At 36.5% G+C, this 17,501-nt stretch overlaps 8 protein-coding genes across 8 annotated transcripts; 5 read left to right on the top strand and 3 right to left on the bottom strand.

Annotated features, from left to right (window-relative positions):
* Positions 1-139: 139 nt before the first annotated feature.
* Positions 140-2,165, bottom strand: EV154DRAFT_545840 (uncharacterized protein). Its single transcript, XM_051604674.1, has 3 exons — positions 2,030-2,165; positions 409-1,923; positions 140-340 (listed from the first exon to the last, which is right to left on the bottom strand). Exons 1-3 carry the CDS (start codon positions 2,105-2,107, stop codon positions 287-289), a joined length of 1,647 nt encoding a protein of 548 aa, XP_051452452.1. The 5' UTR covers positions 2,108-2,165; the 3' UTR covers positions 140-286.
* A 109-nt stretch (positions 2,166-2,274) lies between these two features.
* On the top strand, positions 2,275-3,032 carry EV154DRAFT_64778 (50S ribosomal protein L30e-like protein). The gene is made up of 3 exons (XM_051607710.1): positions 2,275-2,308; positions 2,375-2,541; positions 2,712-3,032. The coding sequence occupies exons 2-3, from the start codon at positions 2,375-2,377 to the stop codon at positions 2,974-2,976; spliced, it is 432 nt and encodes a 143-aa protein (XP_051452451.1). The 5' UTR covers positions 2,275-2,308; the 3' UTR covers positions 2,977-3,032.
* A 183-nt stretch (positions 3,033-3,215) lies between these two features.
* Positions 3,216-3,693, top strand: EV154DRAFT_429655 (uncharacterized protein; the record flags this gene model as incomplete). The annotated part of the gene is made up of 3 exons (XM_051596478.1): positions 3,216-3,389; positions 3,450-3,513; positions 3,578-3,693. 3 exons carry the CDS (start codon positions 3,216-3,218, stop codon positions 3,691-3,693), a joined length of 354 nt encoding a protein of 117 aa, XP_051452450.1.
* A 408-nt stretch (positions 3,694-4,101) lies between these two features.
* EV154DRAFT_525801 (uncharacterized protein) lies at positions 4,102-6,807 on the top strand. The gene is made up of 9 exons (XM_051603330.1): positions 4,102-4,706; positions 4,784-5,151; positions 5,241-5,362; positions 5,434-5,659; positions 5,758-6,019; positions 6,099-6,166; positions 6,236-6,374; positions 6,461-6,661; positions 6,692-6,807. Exons 1-8 carry the CDS (start codon positions 4,448-4,450, stop codon positions 6,571-6,573), a joined length of 1,557 nt encoding a protein of 518 aa, XP_051452449.1. The 5' UTR covers positions 4,102-4,447; the 3' UTR covers positions 6,574-6,661; positions 6,692-6,807.
* Positions 6,808-7,637: 830 nt separating this feature from the next.
* EV154DRAFT_64743 (uncharacterized protein) lies at positions 7,638-8,708 on the top strand. Its single transcript, XM_051607709.1, has one exon. It carries the CDS (start codon positions 7,717-7,719, stop codon positions 8,629-8,631), a length of 915 nt encoding a protein of 304 aa, XP_051452448.1. The 5' UTR covers positions 7,638-7,716; the 3' UTR covers positions 8,632-8,708.
* A 1,935-nt stretch (positions 8,709-10,643) lies between these two features.
* On the top strand, positions 10,644-13,651 carry EV154DRAFT_429681 (Sds3-like-domain-containing protein; the record flags this gene model as incomplete). The annotated part of the gene is made up of 9 exons (XM_051596482.1): positions 10,644-10,768; positions 10,820-10,931; positions 10,994-11,091; positions 11,157-11,653; positions 12,423-12,812; positions 13,009-13,072; positions 13,148-13,203; positions 13,316-13,467; positions 13,526-13,651. Coding segments are annotated over 9 exons (1,620 nt in total), but the record flags the coding sequence as incomplete, so codon positions are not given.
* A 415-nt stretch (positions 13,652-14,066) lies between these two features.
* EV154DRAFT_525790 (uncharacterized protein) lies at positions 14,067-15,426 on the bottom strand. The gene is made up of 4 exons (XM_051603329.1): positions 14,919-15,426; positions 14,707-14,839; positions 14,342-14,642; positions 14,067-14,263 (listed from the first exon to the last, which is right to left on the bottom strand). Exons 1-4 carry the CDS (start codon positions 15,112-15,114, stop codon positions 14,171-14,173), a joined length of 723 nt encoding a protein of 240 aa, XP_051452446.1. The 5' UTR covers positions 15,115-15,426; the 3' UTR covers positions 14,067-14,170.
* An 826-nt stretch (positions 15,427-16,252) lies between these two features.
* On the bottom strand, positions 16,253-16,970 carry EV154DRAFT_525785 (60S ribosomal protein L39). Its single transcript, XM_051603328.1, has 3 exons — positions 16,948-16,970; positions 16,654-16,757; positions 16,253-16,590 (listed from the first exon to the last, which is right to left on the bottom strand). The coding sequence occupies exons 1-3, from the start codon at positions 16,948-16,950 to the stop codon at positions 16,542-16,544; spliced, it is 156 nt and encodes a 51-aa protein (XP_051452445.1). The 5' UTR covers positions 16,951-16,970; the 3' UTR covers positions 16,253-16,541.
* Between the last annotated feature and the right edge of the window lie 531 nt (positions 16,971-17,501).

Below are 17,501 nucleotides of genomic sequence, written 5' to 3'. Positions count from 1 at the left end.
CTTTTTAAACTCAAATTCACCGATTATTTCTGTAAAAGACATTTACGAATGTTGGAATTTTTTTTAAAAAAAACAACCTTTTCACCAGGACTGCTCTACCAACATAAAAAAAAAAAAAACTGCCCCTTGTTTCTACCTTGTGTATGAAAAATAAATAAATCGCGACTTTGTTTTTATTTTGACATAACATATTTCAAGCTGGATATCGTTGGATGTTTAAAGGGGAGAGGGGGTGTAAAAGACGTGTCTTGTTTAATAAGACTACAGTTTCCATCATAGGATATGTTTACTCTTTACCAATAATACTTAATCCCCTTCTACCCTGCAAATTACCTGTCAACTAAAGAAAGAAAAAAAAAGGGGGGGGGTCAGTGACAAAAAAAAATGAAAAACATGCAATCATTTTACCATAGGACAGCCAAAGAGATGTAAAGTTTGAAGTGAGGCACTGTTCTCGATCAATGCTTTTGCAACAAAGTCATCTACCGAACGAATAAATCCACAATTCAAATAAGCCAACTCCTTAAACTGTAAAGATTCCAAACCCGCAGCTGTCACTTTTTCCAGACTATGAATATTTAAATGTTTCAATGTAGCTCCCGAATGTTTCATGACAGCTTTCAATACTCGGTCATCAAACAAGATGCAACGTTCAATATTTAAATGGGTCAATCCTTTGGCTTTCCATGACTTCATCAGATGAATCATGGCCTTGGCCGTAAGTTTATGACATTGTTCCAAATTCAGTTTTTTCAAATTGGTACAGTACTTGAGCACCCCTTGTGTCAATACCTTGTCTTCCAAATCATACCCACCATTCAAAGATAATTCGGTTAATTGAGGTCCCACCTTGGAGAGCAACTCCACAACATGGGCAGTTTGCAATGTATTTAATCCTGAAGGCCAAGTGATTTCCAACACCGTCAATTTCTTGAGTTTACCAATAAATGATAGCCAATCTGATTCCATCTGAAAGAGTTGACCCAATCTTAATTCGCGCAAGTTGGGGCATTGGTCAGTCAAGGTCATGATATTTTCCTTTGTGAATCTTGCGGTATGACGTACTTCAAAGCATTCGAGTCGGGTAGAAACTGTCTTGAAAAAGTTGTCCCAAGCCTCGGTTGTGACAAGGAAGGGACCAGACAGTTGTAATGACTTTAGAGAGGTAAGACGTTCAGCATAGGCATCCAAGACTTTATCGGTGATATGGCCACAATAGACGAGCTGCAGGTATTGTAAGCGAGGACAGAACTGACTGATATTCATGAGCGATACTTCATTCATATTGGTACAATCATACAGTCTGAGACGAACATTCACAGGTTCCATGAACAGTCTGGAAGTGACATCATTTAGTTTACGATTCTTGGAAATGATCTTGGATAGCTTTTCAACACTTTCATCACTAATGATGCCAAACGATTCCAAATCATCCACATAACTAGCCACTACAGCAATACAAATATCCTGCAATGAAGGTAAAACATCTTTACTAATAGGCTCCTTTTGGATCGCCACAATCTTTTTCTTTCGAGGTACTGCCTTTTTCTTTTGATTCGTGCCATTAAGACAACTTGGACAGATCGTTTGTGTCACCTCCTCATCTAGCTTGCGAACAAACCTTCCTTTACATGCTACGCAAAAGAGGATACGAGCCCTGGCTGGTACAAGCTTACGAGAACTAGAAGGTGCAAATGCATTTTCATCCTCATCTCCTGCATCATCATCGTCTGGCTTCTTCTTCTTTTGCGTAGGTCTGTACAATATTGACTCCGATTGCGCAGCAGCAGCAGCAGGACTTGTAATAGAGGTTTCAACACCTTCCATCGCTTCAGGTTCACCATTTGTTCCAGCTGCAGCTCTCAGTTCCTCTGCTGCTCTTCGTTCTCTTCGACTTTGGTGACGTACTTGAATGCCATGTTCCTATGTATATATGTATAAAAAGATAGTGCAATGTCAGTTCATCGATCGTTTTTTTTTTGTACTCAATGTTTGGTGCAAAAAAAGAGAGAGAGAGAGAGAGACTCACACGAAGGTAACTAGTTAAAGCAGAGGTAGGTCCACTCACACTATTTACAGTGGGATTAGGACGATTGTTTCCGTTCATTGGTGCTTAAAAGAAAGAGAGAAAGAAAAAAAAAGATTCCAAAATAAAAAAAGGGTGCGTCAATTGGATTTGACATATTGGGGGGAGGGAAGGAAAAGGGGGAATGAAATTCCGAGCCGGACAAGAATTTTGTGTTGTTACATAGGATATTTTTCGAGAAGGGATTATTTCTTTCTTTTTTTTTATAACCATAAAATTAATGTAGGTGATATCCAAAAAAGACATCCATCCCCCAAAAGTGCTAATAATAATAATTAAAATGAATAGATGTCTGATCACGAAGAAGTTGTCATCGCTCAAGAAGTCGAAGTTGCTGTTGAAGCCACCTCTGGACAAATGTCCGTTGAAGATGCTCTTCAAGAAGTTCTCCGTCGTGCTTTGGTTCACGATGGTCTTGCTCGTGGTTTAAAGGAAGCTGTCAAGGCTCTTGATAGGTAAGCTCCCTTTTTTTTTTATATTGTTGTTGAATCATATAGAACTTGTTATGGGAGACAAACAAAAAAAAAAAAAAGAAAATCTCGAGAGTTTTTTTTTATAAAAAAAATATTGATGACATTTTTTCTTACCTTTTATTTTTTTTTTTTTTGTTAATGATCATATAAAGACGTCAAGCTCATTTAGCTGTCCTCGTTGAATCCTGTACCGAGTCCGAATACATTAAGCTTATTGAAGCTCTTTGTGCTGAACACAACATCAACTTGATCAAGGTCTCTGATGCCAAGAAGCTCGGTGAATGGGCTGGTCTTTGTAAGATCGATCGTGAGGGTAACGCCCGTAAGGTTGTCGGTTGTTCTTGTGTTGCCGTCACTGACTTTGGAGAGGAATCCGAAGCCATGAACGTCCTCTTGGATTACTTCAAGACTCGTTAAATCTCTTTTTTTTTTATGTTATTAATAAACATCATTTAACATTATATCCCCATTTACGCGTACTCTTTTTTCTTTTTTTGTCTTCTTGCCTAACAACGGCGCGTATCTTTTTTACGCACGCGTACAAGCAAAAAGGTCCGCCCTACCCGAGAACTGGAGGGAGGGAGGGTCTATTTTAGGATACCGAGGCTTTATTCTATCCCTTTTCCTCCTCATTGTTACCACTCTATTTTAGCATCATGACTGACATTGTCGAACCCAAGTTCCTGGTACATCAAGCAACCCATTTATTCCTCACCGACCCCATCTTTTTCCAGGTGACCCAAATGAACAATTCCATATTTGTTTGGATCGGCAAACCCGATGGGAAAATGGGTGACATGTCAGTAGCCGTGCCTGCATTTGCATCACAAGTAAGCCCCATTTCGCCCCTTTTCTTTTTTAATGGATCCCATTAACACAAATACAAATAGACTACAGCCTCTGCTACTACAATTATGGGCACCAACGTATCCGAGAAAAGTAAAAATTTAGCACGTAGATTAGGTAAGAAAGAGATCATTAAAAGCAATACACGTTATACTAAATTTATCCGCGTCAGCTTCAAAATACAAGCTTCAATTTTATGTCAGTATGGACCTCAGTAGTCCCGATGATTTACTCTTTGTTTTTGTGGAAAAGAAATTGACAGAACTATTAAAGAACGTATTAGCATAATTATTAAATTTAAAACAGTGATTGTACTTTTTCCCCTTCAAAAAAAGTTTTTCTTCTTTTTTCCCCGTATTAGGCTGATTAAAAGTACATTATAATCCACCCACAAGAGCGGAAGAAACTTTTTTTTTTTTCATGAACCAGATCTTAATTCCTATACTTGTATTCTGGCGTTGGGTGGGGACACACATTGTCTCTGTATGCAAAATGTCATTCCCAATGTACGCCACGCACTGTAAAAAAAAAAATCATTATTATGCATGTCATTTGCACGGGTCACTACAAAAAAAAAAATGTACCACAACATGTCTATTCAATTTAAAAGCAGCTAACTATGAGTAGCAGCAGGTGTACATTATATATAAATGGCGTTTTTTTTTTTTTTTTTTTTTTTTGGTTATGCTTTAGGAAAAGCAGGGTCATTACACCCAATAGTATTACAATCGCTCACCTCGGCGTAAAAAAAAAAAAGAGTCATGGTAACAAAACCCAACAATAATAATCTACGTCATACATTCTACTGATGATTGTTGTTGTTGAACTTTTTATTTTCCTTCATTATTTTCCATTACTCTTTTTTATTTGACACTTGAACGACCGTTTGAGGGATCACAGACTTTTCTTTTTTGACTAATATCAATATTTGAATAAAAATAAAAAAGTAACCAAAAAAAAAAAAGAAAAATACAATTTTATTATATATATTTTCCTTCATTCGCACGCGTTTCTATTTTTTTTTTTTATTCTTCTTTTCTATATGGGAACAACAAAAAGACGACAGTCAAAACGAAATAACTCTAGACAAGCAGCACTTTCCTTCCTTTCAAACATTACGCTCGGTAATGAAAACGAAGTAAGAAACTCTTCAACCACCACCACCATGATGGAATCACCTACCACAACCACAACTCCAACGTTCTCAGATACGCCTATTGCTACTGCTACTGCTGTGTCAGGAAGATCTAATCTCACTCGATATGGTACCTTATCAGTTACAAACGATACAACCGCAAAAGGTTTAGAATAAACACACACACACACACACATACACACCTTTTATAATTAGTTAACATTTCTTTTAAACCCCCCTCAGGTATCGCTCCTGATTCTTCAGATTCCAATTCGTCAACCATGGATGAACACATTCCCATCACCTTGACTGTCGATACTTCACGGCGCAGGATAAGTGTTGCTCATGCGCTCGAGCCCGCTTCCGCAAACTCCGTCCATACCCCGCTGACGCCCGGAGGGGCAGGAGGCAATAATGGCGAAAAGCGAAGGTTAAGACGAGAGTCTACTTCCGAGAGCTTTTACAATCATCGTCGGTTATCCAGTAGTAGTAGTACTTCTTCCGAAGTCATACATCAGTATAAATTGACTAGAGAAGATAGTGAACGACCCATTGCATCAGAAAAAATTAAAAAAAGAGCCGATCCTCAGGATACCACCAATCCAAAAAATGTATCTATATCGCTTATTATTTCATTAGGACTTTTTTTTTTTTGTGTGTGTGCGGTTCATATAGACTAACATCTTTTTCCTGTATATAGTCTGAAACAGGCACCATGGGTTTTATGTCTGTATTTCGTTATTATAAGGGAATCATAAGACAACCAAAAAGAAGGTCTGAATATTATAATCATAACCACCACGTACATTATCCAAGTTACTTGTAAGGAATCCCCCCAAAAATATATATATATTTGTATGTGTAGGTTTTTGTTTGACTAAATGCAATTATAGTCACCAACATCTGTCAACGATGCATCTCAAACACCGTAAGGCTCTTTCCTATGGACATTTTCTATCTCCTCAATCTGAACAAGTGGTACCTCATCCGAGTAGCAGCAGTGACGAAATCACACCTATTACCAAGTTATTACCACGTCATGTACCCTCATCGTATGACCCTTATTATCTAGATGACGAGACAACGCTAGAATATCCCAATTACATGATCAGCTCTCAGGTAAATTTTTTTTTCTTATAAAAGTAGAGCATTTAACACACAAAGGGAGAGGAAGGGAGACAACAAAAAAGGGTATAAATACATTATTCATACCATAGGGTTCGATTGCTGACATCAATATGATACGAGCCTCTACTTCCAATGCAAAGAAAAAGGAACTCAATGAACTTTTCAGAAAAACCCATCCTGAGATATCAACAAACATTACCTTGTCTAAAATCAACGCTATCAAATTTCATTTGCTACAGATTGGGAAAGTTATGGATCTCGAAATATCAAGCGTCTCGCATGCCTTTGTTTATTTTGAAAAACTGGTTTTAAAGCACGTCGTAAACAAACAAAACCGAAAGCTTTTGGCAGGTAAAATAGATATATATATAGAATAAGGAAAGGTGTTCACGGTATTAAATAAAAAAAAAAAAAAATACATCTGGTTCAGCGTGCTGCTTATTCCTTGCTACAAAAGTCAATGAACCCAAAGGATCCTGGTTTAAATCACTTTTAGAGGTTTGTCATTTACCCACTTTCTTAGTTTTTTTTTTTCATCTCATTGATTTCCCCCTTCATCCCCCCCAGACAATTCATGCTGAATTAAATGTAAACTCCAAAGATGTCCGGGACTATGAATTCGCAGTATTCGCAGATCTTGATTTTAACCTCTATGTGCCAATCAGTGAATTCATGCCACACTTTGAAAGAATCTGTCAAGCTTTGGGTAAAGATATACACATCACCTTTTTTTTTTCTTTTTTACATAGTTGCTCTTGATGTCTAATTTATTTACATACATACACACATTAGAAATTCAATGTATCGAGGATCATCTCGGTGGTGAGGCCTTTTACAAGATCACAGAGGGTGGCTATGAAATAGCTGGCGCTGCCACTTCTTCTGATCCTACCTCTCCAAACTAAAAACACATATTATTTCTTTATTTTACATACTTTTTTCCCCTTACACACAACACACACACACACACACACACACACACACACACACACACACACACACACACACACACACACACACACACACACACACACAAACCCCCTTTTATTTTATTTTATTTCATACACAAAACATCTAGCCCCTACCCTTTAAACTATAATCCATATACCGAAAAAAAAATCTACACAAATAAACATATTCTGATTTTATCCATCTCTCCATGTCAAGAGAATATCACTCTTAGTTAGATTACCCAAAATGATATCAATCTACTTTTTGAGGATCACGTTGAAAAAAATATATATTCAGCTGCAGGGTCATCCAAAAAAAAAAAAAAATGAAATGTCTGGACCGGTCTGACTCAGAAGCAGCAACCACAATGTCATTGTTCATTCTTCACAAGTATTATTTTGAGGATGCCTCTCACAAGCACATGTGTGGTCCTTTCCAAATTAAGAAAATATTTCTATTTCCTAAAAAAAAAAAAATAAAAGACAAAAAAAGGAACAATTAGAGAAACATAAATGCAAACTTTAAATCTGTACGTGCCACTACATAAATGTATATATAGATATAGATATTTTCCTTTATCTTGACCATGATATGGAGTCAAATGTAAATGTGTTTGTGAGTCATGAATAGTTTTTTTAATAGTCAAATTGTTTTTAGAGTATTCATAGTTTAAATCGATTGTTGCTATGTATGGCATAGATACGTTGTTACAAGTATTTAGATTGCTAAGCAGGTTAAATACCAAATTGGGTGTAAAAAAAAGTGTGGCTTGACATTTGTATTCGAGAATTCTGAGTATGACACGATAACAAAATATCTTTTCTGTTCTCTCTCTCTACATCCCAATGATATACCCCTCTTCAATGCCACTATATAAGCAAAAATAAACTCTTCAAGAACAAATACTACAATAAGCTCGAATTTTAGCAGACAGTAAGTCACACCTTTTTTTTTTTTTCCTATTGTCCATTGTTTTTCTCAAAAAAAAAAAAAAGTTCAGTAGCACACAGACCTCCCATTTTTGGGTGGGTTACTCAAGTGAGGCGCATTAGACTGTCTCCACGCTCGGTCAGAAAGTATATAAAAGTATAAATTTCATGTTCCCCCACCCAAAGAGATGTATTATAAATAAAATAATACAAATCATGCAATCTACAATCAAAGTATTTATTCACTTTACCAACGAACCAACCCTCGAATTTGATTTTCTTCAGGATAAATTAACCTGGACAAACCTCCTTACGTTAATTGAATGTTCACGTCGTCTGGGCTCTCCCGGTATCCTTTACTACAAGCAGGACAATACCATCCAGACCTTATCAACTCAATCCCAACTGGCATCTCTCCTTTTACCCACGGATGAGATGAAAGGTCTTTGTCTCTATGCTCAAGCAGGACTCGTACGTGACCCTGTTCATGTCCTCCCCAGTCATGCCTCCCTTCGTTTATCTCGGTTCATGGAACAACACAAGGAAACCATCGCCTCCCATCCTCGTCTTTCCAAATGGGTAGATGTCTTGGATTCCTCCATTGCAAAGGATACCCAAGGTCTGCAGTTTGATCATGAGTTCAAAATACTCGAGGCTTTATCTACTGATACGAATGGAGAAACAGAGGTTCGTCAAGAGCAACCCAAACAAAAGGCCCTCTTTACTTTCTCTATAAATACAAGTGCTTTATTCCGTCAAGAACCATTTGGCGGCAGAGAGTTTGGTGGTGGTGGTGGTGGTGGTGGTGGTGGTGGTGGTGATAGGGGAAATTCTGCTGAGAAGCACCAACCTTTGGGTGAACAAGGTGCCCAGAAGGGTGGTTTACAGGACTTGGTGGTAAAGATAGCTTTGTTGGTCGTCATGGTGCTTTTATTAAAGAGTCTGGTAGAAAACCTGATGCTTTTGGTATTTGTTGTGGCTCGAGGTATGCTTACTGCCGTAGAGAGTTATGCCATGGGTATGGATATGATGAAACGTCAGCTAGTCAACAGTTGGCATCATGTGAAGAGTATCATTTATTAAGCAGCACCAATGACGCCTTTTTTTTTTTTTTGTATTACATCATAAATAAATAAGGAGCTACTACGCTTTTTTTTTTTTTTTTTTTTAGTTTGTGTGTGTATGGGGTGATTGTTAAAAGATGTCAATCAAAGATTAGGGATAATTATGCATGATTGCCAGTCTAAATTGAATTCGCAAAATGTGGAGTGACAAAATAAAAAAAATAAAAAACTCCGCCCACGGAAGAAAGAAGAAAATAATTTTGGGCGGTAAAAGGGGGAAAGCCTTTTTCATGCTTTTTTCTCTTAAAAATAATTCCCGCTATTTACCAGTTGCTGAAAAAATATATCGGGTTTAATTTTTATTTTTTTTTATTTCAGTGTGCTTTCAAAAAAAAAAAAGTAGAAATTCAAAGGGAGGAGGAAAGAGAGAGAGATTTGTATTGTCTGAGTTTACTGGGGGTGGTGGTGGTGGGGGGAGACACGGAGAAATCCGGCGGGTGTTGAGGTGGACTATAAAAATAAAAGAAAATTTTCTCTTTCTCTCTTTTTTTTTTATCTTTAAAAAAATTATATTTTTCTTTTTAAAAAATAAAATAAAAAATGTCTACTGCTAAATCAAGTAACCCTTTTCATGGCTGGAATTACTTTGATCAATTAGGAGAATCATCATTTATGCCCAACTATTATCAACAAGAAATGGAACCCACTACCAATACATTTCGATCCCTGTCACCCAAATTATATCAACAACAAAAGACAACAGATTACTTTTTTGAAACAGATCCCGAGTTATCCGCAGATGATTCAGATGCCCTGTATGAAGCTACCTTGCTCAATTCAGACTATTTTATAGAAAAATCCGTCATTGTCCCTCCAACCACCACCACGAATTCTGTTGATCGTTTACGTCAATTACTCTCTCATCTCCATCCAAATTATTCCCCTCTGGCTCAAGTTCTCTCAGAATCACCTTCCGTTCGTTCCCAATTTTCAACTTCCACTCCTCCACTTGCTAGTACTGCTGCTACTGCTACTGCTACTACTGCTACTGCTACTGCTACTGTTCCCATGGTCATGGCATTTTCCATGTCCGACTCGCGTGATATTAAAGGCAAAGGAAAGGGCAAATTTAAACCTACCATGTAAATTCTTCTTCTCTTGTATACCCCGTTTCTCCCCTTCCTCATTGTGCTTTTGTGTATAAAATAAACTTTTTTTTTTTTTTTTTTTTGGGTAACTCATTTTTATGTTTGTGAAATCATAATTAATTTGACAGTTTGTGTAACATGGATCCGTGGATTCCTATTGATTGAAACTCGGATCTTCCGAGGATCTCAAAAACACATGCCGTTTTACATAAACACAAACCTTTTACAAAAAAAAAAAAAAAAAAAAAAGCGGTTGCCATCAATAAGAAAAAAAAACCTTTTTTTTTGAAACACTGTTCTCTAAAAAACCCCTTTTATCTTTTTAAAAGGTCAACGACAAAAGAAAAAAAAAAAGGTTATCTGTGGGCGGAGGACAAAAGAGTATAATTCTGCAACTAGGCACGGACCCTGTTTCTCTTTCTCTCTCTCTCCCAAAAAAAATCTAGACTTTCTTTTTTTTTTACAGACACAAACTATTCCAACAGATTTTTTTTTTTTGTATCACTTTTTTTTTTTTTTTTTTAAAATGCAGGATCCAACTGTTGTGTGTGTGTGTGTGTGTGTACAAAATAAAATCTTGGAGCTTCTACCCCCCTTTTTTTCCCCCGTGAGCCAATGAAAAGAGTCTATCGATTCCACATGCAACTATTTATACCATAATGTCCAAGAATAAAAACTGTTTCCTCTCCTATTTCTCTCTTTTATCTTTCTTTTTGTTTTTTTCTATAAAAATGAACAGCTTGATATTCGTATCTAGTTTACTCATCGTATCAATATCAGGATTAAAATTTGGCGATTTATGTGATTCCACCGCACGATATTCGCAAGTAGCATTTTTACCAACTCTCTCTCTCTTTTTTTAAATCAGTATGTTAACCTTTTCTCCTCCTCAAATAGAGCAACATGGCAATACGATGATTCATGTGAAAACGTTTACTTGTTTTGTGATGCTGGCAAGAATAATACATGCGATTACAAGACGTGTTCCAATACAGATTATATTCAAGGGTAACAAAAGAACCAACACAATAACTTTTTTTTATTAATAAAAAAAAATAGATGGGATGAGACCGCATATAAATTTCCTGCTCGTTGTAGTAATCAGATGTATTGCCCTGATAGTGGATCCAGGTGCACTCCGCTTGTTCAAGTAGGCGGTATCTGCGAACTGGTAAAAAAGATGAAATATATAAAATACCCTTTTTTTTATTTGTAACTCATCGTGTTTATCAGCAAAGAGACGATGAATGCAGCGGTAAAGAATCCGTTTGCTTAAATGGAATTTGTTACATTAAGGGATCGCCCTTGGGAGGCAATTGTGGCTCAGACAGGTGAATTTTTTGTTTTTTAAAAATTGCACACACAAAAAGTTTAAACGTATATATATACTTTGTAGGACGGATTATACATCGTATGATGCCAAGGGAGCAGCTCTTCAACAAACCATTATTCGTGACAACTGTACGGAAGGCACGTACTGTAACGATGGACAACATGTATGTGTAGCCTCTGTGGGGCTTGATCATGACTGTTGGCAAGACCGAGAATGTATCTCTGGTACCTGTTCAGACGATGGTAAATGCATGAATGGACCTGATGTATTCCATACGATTGCAAACTGGTTATGGGCGGTTTTAGGATGTTCTATATTTGTCTTTGTGATTCTCACATTAGGAGTTCTTTGGATCCTGCATCGATATCAATCACGCAAAGAACATGAAAAGTCCGCTAAATTCTTTGGTGATAATGATGAATTTTACAAGAAATATCAAATGCAACAGGGTAATGATTCTACTGCTCGTTTGGTCTCGTCTGGTGCAGATATGCCTGACAGTAGTCGTACCAGTGTCGTCTATCTCACTACACCCGATTATAATGAATCAGCCGCACTTGGTACCACTCGACCTTTGAGTTGGCGACATTCGAATCACATTGGTTTAAACACCAAATAGTTTTTTTAATATACATCTTTATTAATTGATACTCCGTCATAGAGACGAAGAAACGGATACTCTCTTTTTTATACCTCTCAAAAAGTGAAATAAACTTTTTTTTTTCTTTTCTGGGGACACAATCCTACCGTTCATGACTAGACACAATGTCTGTCCAGATAAACACGGGGGGCCAACTCTTCTTTTTTTGGTTACATCAGGATGGACTCCATTGGCAATGAACGGTTGTAGTTTATAAAACGTTGGGGGGTGGGGAGGGAAATGGAATATTATTATTTTTTTTTGTATGTGTGAGCACAGTAGTGTTTCAATTCCAAACGTGTAATGAATGAATATAGTATCGGTAGACAAATGAAGAGGGAAACCCAAAGTAAAACCCTTCTCCCCAAAGGAAGGACATCACCCGTGAAGTAAGTAAAAAGGTCGATTGACATATCCACTTTTTATGCAGCTTGTCAATCGATTTTCGAAAAAAAAAAGGATGCATTGACAAAGAAATCAGCCCAAAGGACTATCGTTGTCCGAAATAATTAAAAAAAAACCGTGTATTTTTTTTTTTTTTTGCTATAAAAATCCAATTTTTTTTTTTTTTTTTTTTAAACCTCCCCCCCCCTTTTTCTTTTTCTTTTCTTCTTCTTCTTCTTTCTTCACTTTTTTTATTATAGTTATTATTGCACACATGATGTTACCACAATTTGGATTTATTGTAGCTCAGGCAGGAGCGGATTCTCATAATTTACCTACACCCCCACCTGTACCTGCACCCAGTAACAGTGCAAGTGCTTTGGCACCATTGTTACATGGGAAAGGGTTTAGTTTTGGACATGCAAGTTCATCCAACATGTCAACAGCAACTGATGTGGGTTATTACCGCAATAATTATAATTCTAGTCTCCCCTTTTATTCGCGACAACCTTCACCACCAACTTCATCTCATGTCATTCAACAACAACAACAACAACAACAACAGCAACACATACAGCAGCAGCAACTGCCTATGCAAGTTACACCACCTCCTCCTCCACCTCCGCTCAACACTTCTACTACCACCACCACTACTACTTCATTCTTATATAATCATAAAGAAATTATGCCAAAGGGTTTCACTCCCATCATTGATAAAAAGAAGAAAGAATCGCCATGGTATCGTCAACCACCTCCTTATTATGAAGAGGAATTACAAGATCAGAACACTAAATGGCACGGTAAAATTACATCCCTTCTCTCTACTCTTTTTTATATCAGTCTTTTTTTTTATTCATCTATGTCGCTTAGATAAACTCTCGTCAAAACAAGAAGTAAAAGAATACAATGATCTGATGACTTGGATGGATAATGAGTTTTGGGAACAAGCGGACGAGTAAGTCATTATCCCACGTGCGTCCACCTAAACAAAGCTAATTTTTATTTTTTATTTTTACACTCTATTTTATAGAATCTATCAAGAAAAATTATTAAATCTACAAACCGAACTACTCAACATTCAAAAAGGTATATATACATATAGATATACACCCCACTCACAATTAAAACAAAAAAAAAAAAGACCAAAAAAAAAAAAAAAAAAAAACTTTCTGCTTAAAACGTTTTTCCATTCATCTAGGAACTCATTCGGCATTCAGGGAAATGATTGCTGACTATGAATTCAAGAGAGAAAAAACAATTACTGATGCAGAATGCTTCATGAAGTATCAAATTTCATTTATCGAGCAATATTTCGATCAAGACATCAATGCATTGGAAGATGAATACGAGGTAATTCACTTCTTTTCTCTATTTGCCATCTACCATATTAAAAAGATGTACTTGACAGATTGAAAGAAGACATTTACAAGATACCTTGATTACCTCTATTGAAGACAGAAGAAGACAAATCAAAGACGATAAGGAAGACACCAATGGTAATAGTATTCTTTCTCTCTTTGTATTTTGTTACTGACACACATACTAGAAAGCGAAGAGGGGAATGTGCGTACAAAACGTACCCTAAGAAAAAGAAACGCCGATCCCACTGCATTAAGAGCAGAGCCATTATCAAAAAGAAGAGCCGTTAGACCAAGTACACTTCATAATATACATACTATCTCACCAATAGAAGATGAAGAATTAGAAAACGAATACTTGAATATGAAGGCAGGTAAAATCCAATTGTAAACACTCTAGGACACCTTTCTCTCTCTCTCTCTCTCTTTTTTTTTTTTTTTTTTTTTTTCTTTCTTTCTTTTCCGCAATTAAAATTCCAGAAACAAGTAATAAACTATTTTTAAGGTGTAACAATAATAATGTACATATTAATATACACATTTGTTTATTTGTATACATTTCAACAACAACAACAACAACAACAACAAAAAAAAGGGGGGGAAAAAAAAGTTTTATGTATAAATGATATAAAAAGAGAGAGAGTGCGATAGAAATAATAATAATAAAAAAAAAAGAAGTGTGATGTATTTACAATTTATGCATTTAAAAGTGGAGTGCGTTCACTTGGGGGTATATTTGATTTAGATGATTCAGTTTTGTGACAAATATCAAATTTACAAATGGGGCACTAATAAAATAGAGAGAGAGAGAGAGAGAGAGGGTTAATCAATCAACCAACAACAAAATAAAGAGTCAAAAAACATACAAACTTCTTGCGTGTGGTAAGCCAAATATCAATGCATCCCTTATGAAATTCATGCTTACAAGGTAAAGTCCTTATTGACTCACCTTCCTTGTAATCTTCAAGACAAATGGCACATTCAGTATGCTCTGTATCCACAATCTTTTCACGTCGAAATACATAGGTGGGTAATTTGGCCACAAAATTCGTGGGCGCAATGTCATTCTTTCGACGTTGGCGTTGTCTTAATTGCCATGTCAGGTAGATAAATAGCATCATCACAGCAGGTGATAATACAACCACTAACAGCATATCTAAAAGAGGCCTAAAAAAAAGTATTTAAAATTGTGTTCCCCCCCCCCATCGTCATCATTAAGGGTTTACTTTACCATGTCAATAAATCATCTCCTGATAATGTAACTTGTACAGCTGCAGTACGATTATTTTCAAATAATTGTAAAAGTGCTTTATATTGATGTTGTGCTACGAAAACACTGGGTACATGAATTTGGGAAGTATCACCTGTTTAAAATAATAAGTATTTTCTTTTAATCTTTCTTTCTGTCCATCCCCTTTCCCCCCACCAGAATGAATGGATTACCTGGTGCATACATTGTAACCCAGCCATTAAAATGTCTATCACCTACAATCACCGCAATAGCTCCACTATCTTGCATTGACTTGACCTTTTGCAAAAAAGAGCATTGTCCTCTTTCAACAAGTGCGATCCAATCTTTAATAGAAGGTGTGGGAATCACATTACAACCATAAAGATCACCATCCGTTGGTGCCAACATATTACCAAGGAGACCCAACTCTCCATCGATCCTAGGCCCAAATGCTGCTATACGATCAACCAGCGTATCATTGGTTTCCTAATCAAGGTGTTAGCAACTCCCCCCACTTATACACATATAAATATAAAATAAAAAGAAGAGAGAGCTTTTTACAAGTATTGTGATTGTCGCTTGACAGGGCTGTTGTATTGACAGTAAGAATAGCAGGAATAAACTGATGCCCATGATGGATAACTTCATTTCGGAAATGTCTTATAAATGCTGAGAGAGAGAGAAAAAAAAAAAAAGAAAAGGTAAAAAAAAAAAGAAAAATATTTAGTGTATTTTAAAAAAAAGAAAAATCACACACACGCACACTTTTTATAGTAATTTTATTTTATCTGGTGATTCTCTTCTCCTTCCCCCCACATAATCCAAGTACAAGCATTTTCGAGATTTGAATCTAGCTTGGGTACAGCCAAAGCAGTCTATACATAATTTTTTTTAAGTGAGTAATGGAGATAAATAAAAAAATTATGCCTTTTGTTTACCAAGCCGTAGACTCCGTTCTTGTCATCCGTCAACACCAAATGTTGATTCTCGTCGTATTTCCATAATTGCTTTTTACGATCAGTCCCTTCGGATGACCTTCTCGACTGATAAATGCACTGATCTTTTAATTTATCTTTTTCAACTCCCAGCACTACATATAAATCTCCCACACATCAATCTTTTTTTTTTCATCCTCCTACGCCCCCTTATTGATTTTTAATTTCTTTTTTTTTTTTTTTTTTACCGCATCCAGAGTGTTTATTCACCAGATAGCCTTGATTGTAACACCACAACTGATGACGATTCATTACCCCTATTTTCTTCTTTGGGCGTAATTCAACTCGAATCGATGGCTATATTTTTTTATGCATCTTAAGTCACTTATTTTGGTGCTTCAACAAAATAAAGATTTACCTGCATACTCAGACTAGACACTGTCAGTACGTGATCTTGTCGACTGGGACATTGAATATAAAACCATCCAACAGGGAATTGACTCATTTATAAAAAAGAAGGAAACAGGAAGAGGATAAAAATAAAACTTGAGTGACGTACTTTTTAAACATACAAAAAAAAAAAAAAAAAACTTCCACCGTCACTTCAGGTTCTTTTTTTTTAATCATCAGTGAACTTGATTTAAACAGTAATGACCTTCATGGTCAACGTTGAAATAAACCCCATTCCTACAGCCCCCCATAACCCTTTCCCTGTCGTTGTCCAACATCTGTTAAAAGAAACGTTTTTTTTTTTATAGAGTGTTGAATATCATCTTTTTTTATTTTATTTTATTGTGGGCTCCGTGTGTTGCATACAATTCAGAAAAATAACGCACGGTCTCGCAGCAAAGAGAGAGAGAGTAATAAAATAAAGTGCTTTTTTTCAGGATAAAAAGCTGTTTAGATGTTCAACTTGGTGTGACGCCAGTTACGTCTCTTAGCGTTCCAACTATCATTTTAAAATATATAAGTTTTCCATGAAGGACTCCAACAATAAAGAAAAGGGTCTTACCGGATCTTGGTGTCAGTCTTAAGACGGAACCAGTGGGGCAAAGGACGGTTTTGCTTCTTGGCCTTGCCAAGCTTAACCTTGGTGATGAAAGTCTTTTGAGAAGGCTACAATTTAAAAAAACACATGTCAGCATTCCCTTTTCTTATCCCCGCATCCCCCATTCGAGTATATAAAAAAGTCGATTCCATCCGTTGTATCATCTATTCTTTTTATTTTTTCTCTCTTTCTTCTCCCCAACCCAGCATCTCATCCATCATCTATCTCTCTCTCTCTTTCCATTTCATGTTTTCTTACCATTTCGACAGGCGATGTATGCGAGAATAGGAGGGACTCTATCACGGCCAGCTTTCATCCTCTTCCCATATACTTTTCCCCAGTGGGAGTTGAAATCTTATTTCAGAAAAAAGGTCCGGTCCGCATAGATAGAAATCCGACCCGGACACATCTCTCTTTTTGTATCCCCCTCTTTTTTTTTGTTTTTTTTTTGCATGAAAAATGTTTGTTTTGGCAAACAACAAAAAGTTAAAAAAAAGCTTTTTTTTTTTTCGGGTGTAAAGGAAGTAGACAAATTTTACATTCTTTGGAAACATTTTACCTAAATAGAAAGTGTGTTGAATCAGAAATCAGCTTTCTAGTGCTTTGATGAAAAAAGTACTTCGAAACTTTCACACCTTTTCCTTCCACATATTAAATTTTAGCTTATGGCGGCCTCAACCTAGGACAGAACCTCTTTTTTTTGTGCCTAGAAAAAAAAAAAAGTTGGGATCTGCCATCACGCTCATCCCCTTCCCCCGGTGGTGTGACCACTATCTACCGGAACGCCGTGGTAAAATAAGACGAGATTTCAT

This window comes from Mucor mucedo (assembly GCF_025094135.1).
Source record: "Mucor mucedo strain NRRL 3635 chromosome Unknown EV154scaffold_145, whole genome shotgun sequence".
NCBI lineage: Eukaryota > Fungi > Mucoromycota > Mucoromycetes > Mucorales > Mucoraceae > Mucor > Mucor mucedo.
The sequence above is the reverse complement of the archived record's forward strand: the minus strand, read 5'-3'. Positions and strand labels throughout refer to the sequence as shown.